General features: G+C 43.1%; 1 protein-coding gene across 2 annotated transcripts in view; it reads left to right on the top strand.

Annotated features, from left to right (window-relative positions):
* The window catches only part of DPF2 (double PHD fingers 2), a 34766-nt gene continuing 26055 nt past the window's right edge, over positions 1-8711 (top strand). Inside the window, exons 1-4 of one of the 2 annotated variants that reach the window (XM_054989837.1) lie at positions 1-70; positions 3212-3372; positions 3800-3907; positions 7811-7974. In XM_054989837.1, coding sequence (XP_054845812.1) covers positions 39-70; positions 3212-3372; positions 3800-3907; positions 7811-7974 — 465 coding nt within the window. In that variant the 5' untranslated portion in view covers positions 1-38. The remainder of the gene's footprint in view (positions 71-3211; positions 3373-3799; positions 3908-7810; positions 7975-8711) is intronic. The other variant, XM_054989827.1, reaches the window with a different exon arrangement.

Genomic DNA, 8711 nt, shown 5'->3' with positions numbered 1-8711 from the left:
CACTCGAGCAGACTGTGGCCCAGGCGGCAGAGGGGAAGATGGCGGCGGTTGTGCAGAATGTGGTGAAGCTGTGAGTGGAACACGCAATCTTATCCCGTTTCCCCCCTCCGGGTTCCAGTGGTACAGCCCGAACCCTTTGGAAGCGCGTGCGGGAGAGCAGTCAGGAAGAGTCCATTGCTCCTGTGATGGTGGAGGGGCTGGGTGGAGAAAAGGGGAGGGGGAGGTTGCTGGATCTTTTCATTGTTCAGCGTTGAAGTTTTTTTTTTTAATAACTTAAAGCAGATTGCGCGAGCCTTCATAGATTGTCGGGGAAGCGAAAAAGCGTCCTCGCCTCAGAGTTCCAAAAGTGGGGTAGACAGAGCCCATCTGTTAAAAATCCCAAAATGGTATGGGAAAAGGTTCAAAGGCTCCAAGGTTCAGAAACGGGTAAGGGTAACGAGAAAAAGTAGACCGTTTATCTTAATGGTAGAGTTTCTAAAAGAGAGGGAAGGAAAGAGAAAGACTTCCTAAACTTCAGAAGAAAATGGGCGATGTGGAGGGGAATTATGGCTTCCTCCCCCTAGCCCCATTAGAGTAACAATGACAGGGAAGGGAAGTGTGGAGAGATTGTCTGGCTTATGAAAAATTAAGTCTTGAAAGAAAAGAGGAGGGAACAGGCCCTCATCCTCCATGCCCCAAAGGAAAGTAGGAGGGGAGAGAATAAAAATGAACCCTACCATAGATGGGGTGGGAAAAGGTACTTATTGAACTGTACCTCAAACCTCCAGACAGAAAAGTGTGTTGGGGGGGAGGCCTTACTCCACTGCTTCTGCAGAAACAGGGACAGGAGGGAGAAACACACACCCTTTCTTTGGCTGGAGTTTATGTATTTGAAACATTTATACCCCTTGGGGGCTTACATATTCAATGAAAATAAGGTTTGGGTCCAGTAGCACCTTCAAGACCAACTAGATTTCCAGGGTATGAGCTTTTAGAAGTTAAGGCATTGATTCTCAAAAACTCATACCTTGGAAACCTAGTTGTTCTTAAAGATGCTACCGGGACGGAATCTTGCTGTTCTGTTATTTATGTATTTATTTTTTAATTTTATTTTTAACCCGCCCTCCCTGCAAGCGGGCTCAGGGCGAGGTACAACATTGATTAAAATACAATTTAAAATCACTCATGAATACTGCAACGGATAAAATACTGTACCCCTTTTGGAGCAGCCAGTGTGAGTGGACTCTCCATACCCCTTGTAGAGGGAGACCGGTGGAAGGCTCGGCAATGATGGACTAAAATTAGCCTCCACCATATGCCTGGCGGAAATCTCCATCTTACAGGCCTGCCTAAATGACACAAGATCCTGGCGGGCCCGAGTGTCCTCAGACAGAGAGTTCCACCAGGTTGGAGCCAGGACCAAAAAGGCCCTGGCCCTGGTGGAGGCCAGCCGAGCCTCCCTAGGGCCAGGGACCACCAGTAGATGTTTTCCGGTTGAATGAAGTGCTCTCTGGGGCACATACAGGGGGAGACGGTCCCTTAGGTATGCTGGTCCCAGTCCGTTTAAGGCTTTATAGGTCAAAACCAACACCTTGAACTGGATCCAGAATTCTACTGGGAGTCAGTGAAGCTGTTGCAAGATAGGCATAATGTGTGTCGTACACGAAGCTCCAGTTACAGACCAACATGGCTACCCACCTGAAATTTATCAATAAAAGTAAATGCTCATCGGTAACAGAAAACCAGATTGTCGTAAAACAATCATTGTAAAATAATTAAAAGGCAGGATTCAATTTTAAAAACAAATAGAAATGTGAGGCTAAAATGAAGTTGCAGGGGGACTTCCTCTTGCTCAGAACAAGGAGTGGAAAGAAAATCACACACACACACCCTCTTTATGTAAAGTCTCAAAGTGGAGAAGTAAATGTAAGAGGAAAAAAATGCTCTGCACTAGTAAGGAAGGAGCATGGTGACCCATCTTCCTATAAGATTTTAAAAGAAATTTGGGTGTTGGGGGAGAGCTCTTCAAAGAAATAAAAAATGAGGGATGAGACGGAGAAGTTACGGCCCAAGGTCAGGATTGTTGAATGAGTTGGGACCAAAGGGAAAAGACTGGCTTAGAGGATCTAAAGGGAGAGGGAAAAGAAATGAACATACTCCACACAGGTAAAGTAGTAATTCTCTGGCTGTTGAATTGTCTTGAGTCTTGCATTAAATTTATAGTCCAGCCTCCTCACAAACGGGTTCAGGGCGGATTACAACATACAGATAAAATACATTGATAAAACAGTTGCAAAATTTGCCTTACCTGCACTGTGAGTGGCAAGATGAAATGAGCCTATACTGGATCTAGGTTCCAGGGTGGCAAAGGATGAGGAGTCCCTCTGCTTTATTACTGAAGGGATGAAGGAAGGAGGGGAGAGGGGAGGTTGCATGTGATGCCCCCTTTGCAACATCAGAGAGTCAAGTGGTTGACCTTCCTGATTTTTATTCTGTAGATTTCGTGAACTTGTAAGCGGTGTGATGAGTAGAAAATGTAAATGAAAAGGGTCTTACTGATTTAATTATCTACTTTTCCTCTTCGATTCCTCTGCTGCTTTTTCCTGGCTGAAGAGATCTAATATTCTTTCTCTTGATCAAGCTGATTCCTACCAATTTCTGTTCCCCTTCCCTCAGCTATTGTGTGTTTAAACACTGAAATTACTGTAATTATACCCTGTTCAATTAAGGAGACTTCATTGCTGCTGCACCACAGATTTTTTTAAAGAATGGTAATACAAGAGCATTTTCCTCCTTTCTTCTAAGGATTTTCCATCTGAACGTATTTACTAAGGGGGTATTGAATAGGACTGGATATTATTTTTCTTGGTTCTTAATAGATTGAACATGATATGCAGTAATGTGAAAAGCCTGCACCATTAATGCATCTGTTCTTTCGAGAATGGAATTCTAAAATTAGACACATCCCCAGAATTTTGATCTTGTATATTCGGAGCTGTTGGCTTTAAAGGATGTGGAATGCTTCTTTCCGGCCCTGGTTCAGAAAAGTCGGCTTCAGCACCTTGGCTTGAGTATCACAAATTATCTTTACTTCTCCAGAGATTTCTTTGCGAGGCAAGTTCTTAGACTACTGTATTCTTTGTGGTGAGCCTGGAGTCAGCTAAGTAAGTTCTTGAAGAATGATTCTAGTACGGAGAGGTTTCCTCTAATATTTGCTTCTCCAACTCCACAGCCTCGGTGAACAGTATTACAAGGATGCAATGGAGCAGTGCCACAACTACAACGCCCGACTGTGTGCCGAGAGGAGTGTTCGGTTGCCATTCTTGGACTCGCAGACTGGGGTGGCGCAGAGCAACTGTTACATCTGGATGGAGAAGCGGCACAGAGGGCCAGGTTGGGGGCTTTTGCTGTGTTTGAGAACCTGGACCTTCAGATCACAGCAAGGTTTTCTTGTGAGGAGAGTACTTGGCAAGAAGAGTGTGAATTTTACTTAGCTCTTCTTGGTCCTAACAGAACATGACTGCTGTGCCTTTAACAGCTCAAATGGGAGTATGGGACAGGCAGGTATCTTCTTCCCTCTTGAATTCCTCATATTCATTGGAGGAAGTTAGCCATATGGATGGTCTTGCTTGTGTGATCCTGTAGTAGCTCTTTTCAGTTACATGGGTAGCAGTGACCAAGATGAATTACGGGAATGGGATGCGCTCTGTAGAGTAATGAAAGAAAGGTCATCAGTATGTGCTCAAGGATAGAGCTCTGAGAGACTACATTAGTGCTGCTTTTCTGATGTGCCTTTCTGTTTCTCTTTGTTTCCTGGAAGGTTTGGCATCTGGACAGCTCTATTCCTACCCTGCTCGCCGCTGGAGGAAAAAACGCCGTGCTCACCCTCCTGAGGATCCAAGGCTTTCCTTTCCTTCCATTAAACCAGGTATGTCTTTTCTTATGTCTTCAAGTCACCAAGACTTTACTTTGTTGTCAAAAGCGGCATTGACCTGGGATTGGCGATGAGAGTATACGTAGAGTCAGCTTGGTATGAGAATTTTGCCTGTCTGGCTGACTTGCTGTAGTAATAGAAGTGGACTTTCAGAAGCCATCTGTGTAGCATCTTACATCTTCAAAAAAGAATTCAAGGAATCATATTTTGAACCTTCTAAGTCTGTAGATCTTTGGGTCTTTATCTCTTATATTCTTTATTTCTGTACCTGCTGTAATGGCAGTGGAGTTCAAATTATTATATGTCATTTATGCAGCTGTTTCAAATAATTGGTACTTAGGCACTTTATATGGTTGCTTTCTTGTTTGGAGTTTCTTTTCTGAGGTTTGCCAAAACTTGAAGTAATACAATATTCAGTCCAGTCTAAGCAGGCACCTTGTATAGTTTTCCATTTATAGTCAGCACCTTGGAAAACTAGTGTCTTGGGAGAATGGTAGACTGCTATCCTCTTCCCTGAAATGTCAAGAACATAAGAATTGTCTTGAGGGATCCAAGCCAAATGTCATTCAAGCCCAATGGTTTGTTTCTATTATTTATTTATTTAATTCGATTTATACCCCACCCTCCCCACAAATGGGCTCAGTGGGCATGGCCAGTATGTTGCTTTTGAGAAGTTGCTAAACAAAGCATGCTGGGTGTTTGGATACTGCCTTTGAACATGGTTCAGGTATGGTGAATAACTTGATGTTGACCAAGCAGGATGTTTAAATTGTGTGCCCTTCAAACAATCAGTTTTATATGTGCATTCTGTGAGAGGATTGTTATGAATGGGAGCAGATGGGGCTTGACAATTATGGAGACTTTCTATCTTAGAGGAGACAGAAAGGCTTAGAAAAGCCTCATCTAACCTGATAGGTTTGACTTTACAGCCAAGAGGGCAAGCATGCCATCTCTTTGATATGCTAGTGTCTCACTACTGGGCAAGCTGGGTCTGGCGAGCTTTTGGGCTCCAGAACCTAACATCCAGACTGATTAATGCCTTTTTTGATACACACGGGAAGAGATCTGAAAAGGGCTGTCGTGTGTGTGTGTGTGTGTGTAAATATATAAACCTGTGTGTGTGTGTGTGTAAATATATAAACCTGTGGGGAATCGCCTGGGAAGTTGTGCAGAAAGATCAGCATTCATCCTTCACGTACGCCCATTTGCACTCCCAGCAAGGGTGGTGGTGGTGGTGGTGGTGGGAAGGTGCTCAGGATCTGTTAAGTCTCAGGAAGTTTAGCAACCTCTTTATGATTCTTTTTTTAGTCTGCATTCTAATTTTGTAACTGCATTTACTCTAGAGTTGTGTATTGTAAAAATAGTGTTGATTTATTTAAGACACATTGCCCTGATTCTTACGTAGACAAGAAGATACTCCTGGGTTGCTGTACCTATTGGCAGAAACCAAGGAAAGGGTGGTGGTGGTGGTGATCAAAAGATGGTGACAGGGTTAGCCAAAGGAGAATTAACAGGAATGAGAGTCAGTTTGGTGTAGTGGTTAAGAGTAGTAGGACTCTAATCTAGAGAACCAGGTTTGATTCCCCACTCCTCCACTTGAAGCCAGCTGGGTGACCTTGAATTAGTTACAACTTCATGGAGCTCTCTGCCCCACCAGCCTCACAAGGTGATTATCATGAGGATGATAATAACACATTTTGTAAACTCCTCTGAGTGGATGTTAAATTGTCCTGAAGGGCGGTATATAAATTGAATGTTATTATTATTCTGCCCCAGCCTCAGAGTAGGACTGTGTTTCACCTGCCTCCTTAATTGCCATTTGCCAGAGGAGGGCATTGCCATTTGCCATTTGCCAGAGGAGGGCAAATGTGAGCATATCCCATTGGCAGCTGGGCAGAATCATCACAAGGACTGTACCAGAATGTTTGGAACCTGGCTCTTTATATGACCTTGGAGAAGACTTTGTAGCCAAGGATAGAGCATTAGGTCAGTCGACATAGTAACCCTATGGGCTAATCAGATATTGTCAGTTGATCACCTTTTGGTTTATTCCAGTCTGATATTCTACAAAGTCAACGGTACCCCTTTGTAGGATACTAGTTACCTCTGCAGTTTCATTTGTTGATGAAGTCAGGAGTGTGGACTTGTAGACTTGGAGTTCCAGGATGATCGTCAATGAGAAGAACCATTCAGTGACTCATTCATGTTTATCTTGCATAAGTTCATTTGTTTCACAACATCATCTTTATAAATTGTTTTGTAATTAGCATTAATATCAAGCTGTTTATGATTAAAGCACTGGGTTTTTCTTTAACATTATTTACTTATTAGCAATATTTATGAATAATGGTAATAGTAATAATAGCAACACATTAAGAACATGAATAAATCAGTTAATTAACAATGAAGAGAAGACTAAAAACAACGGTAACAGTTACGTTCCACAATAGGCATACTTGGATTAATGAGCATTTATTCTAATGACGTTAATTTAACAATATTTGGTTAGTTGGCCAAAAGTCACACCTTTTCTTTCCCTCTTCCAACTCACACTTCTACATTCTGGGAAAATCCTCACCCTGTGTTAGAATAGCGCCAAGTAGGTTGCTGATGCTATTAGAAATAACTTTGCACTTTAAAAAAATGTAAAAGGCCCTTATTTTTATTTTGAGTCTTGTTCTTTATAATAAACATGTCTTGTAGTGTGTCTTGAAAGTTTTCAAGCTCATCACAGATACTCTGGAGATAGAAGTTCTGCTGTTATAGCCCCTCTGCTTCATTGAATAGTTTTAACTAGGCCCACCAGTTTTAATAGCCCTCAGGTGATGTTCCTGGAGCTTAATATAACAAGACCCTTGATATATTAAGGCATCTTTGCAGAAACCCCAGGGATGCTTATCAGATTAGGAACAGTGAAGTTCCCGAAAAAACTACCTGGCTACCACTTCTATACCATCCCTTGCTACGTGTAACCTGAGCGAAATAGTGGTATGTTCTAGGTCATTCTCTCTATTTATGTCTCGTGATGAGACCAGACAGGTTTTGGGCCAGCCCTCTGTGTAATGTTGCTGTTGTATCCTAGAACGTTGTCCAAAGTCCTTTGCAACAGGCAAGGCTTCTTTTGTGGCAAATCAGTCGAAATGATACCTTGAAGGTAGAAGGCTTGAAATGCGCTCTTCTAATGTAATTCTCTTGCTCGGGCCTTACGCCTTTTAGGACCCACTTAAAAATAATAGAGCATGCAGAAATCAATAAAACTACAGAAATGTGGGGACCCACCTTTGCAGGCTTTCCCAGTCCTCTTTGGATTGAGGTTTGGAAAATGCTCTAGCTCAGTCTTCTTTTTCTCCACTGTGTTTTGAGATTCTCTCACACTTTCTGTTCCACAAAAGAACCAAGAGTCTGGTAACACCTGAAAGACTAACAGATTTATTGGGGCAAAAGTTTTTTGTGCTCTGTTAGTTGGTGTGCATCATATGCATAGTTAGAAAGGAAATAATGGCTATGAAGTGAAGAGGGTAATGTTACATTTCTGGGTGTAACTCAGCCATAACTGGTGATAATACCCCCTTCCTAGCTTTTACTATACTAATTGGACAACTGTGTAAGTTAGCATTGCTGAATAAGGAAGATTGTGCTCCTGATTACTGCTGCTGTGAATGGACACTGCTCTCATCTTGCCTACATTGGAGCATTACATGGAAATACTAGACCTCTTGCCTTTCATAACCTTCTGGCCATGCTGTTCATAGCTCTTTCCTTTTGCTCCCCTGTGGACTTGCTAATGGAGAATATCTCATGAAGCAGCCAGTGGCCCATGAGAGATATCGTTAATTTTTAAGGTGCCACAAGGAGTCTGTTCTCACTGGCTGCCTGTCTGGAACTTCTCTTTTGCAGACACTGAGCAGACCCTAAAGAAAGAAGGTTTGATCTCTCAGGATGGTAGCAGCCTGGAGGCCCTCCTGAGGACAGACCCGCTGGAGAAGCGCAGCCTGCCTGACCCACGCACTGATGAAGACAGCCTTGGCGAGTTCCCTGTTGCCAACAGCCGTGCACGTAAGGTAGGGCAGAGAGGGGGCAATCTTCCTTCTGTTTCAGCTGGGGGCTTCATGGTAAAATGCATAATGCTCCTCTGTTGAGATACAGTTTAGATTTACTTCTCTGTTTCGCTGCATTTCTCATCCTGTGTTGTTGAGGATAGCAGAAGGGGTGTGTGTGATTTCACCTAGAAGGTGATCAAGGGGTCTTCCAGTAGGACATCTTCTGGTTCTTGGTGCCTGAACTTCTTTTTGGTCCATGTTTTTGTCTTTTTTCTTCAAATTTATGTGTTTTCTAGATAATGCTCCTGGGATTCCCGAATGCTTGCAAGCTGTAGCATAGCCTATATGTTCAAAGAAAGCTGGCGTTAACAAAGAAAGTCAGTGCTACGTGGGGCCTTCTCACTTGCAAGGGGTGTGGAGCATTGGATGCATCCCGTGTGGCGGATGTTTAATTTAGCGGCATAAGCAGATCTTCTATTCATTGTGCATTTCCTGTTGCTGGCATCACAAGATGTTCAAAGAACAGGCATGTATGCAGCATGTGGAAGTTCTTCAATGGAGTGGTAGTATATATGCCACTTGTTAAATTTTACATTACAGTGTATTACAAGTTCAGTATAGTCCTTGGGCCTGACCCGGAAGTTACAGCTGGTCCAGAATGCAGTGGTACGCGTCCTTACCAGAACGCCAATCCGAGCGCACATTCATCCTGTGCTGTGCCAGCTGCACTGGCTCCCAGTGGAGTTCCGGATCCAGTT

This window comes from Eublepharis macularius, chromosome 1 (genome assembly GCF_028583425.1).
Source record: "Eublepharis macularius isolate TG4126 chromosome 1, MPM_Emac_v1.0, whole genome shotgun sequence".
In the NCBI taxonomy this organism is placed as follows: domain Eukaryota; kingdom Metazoa; phylum Chordata; class Lepidosauria; order Squamata; family Eublepharidae; genus Eublepharis; species Eublepharis macularius.
The sequence above is the reverse complement of the archived record's forward strand: the minus strand, read 5'-3'. Positions and strand labels throughout refer to the sequence as shown.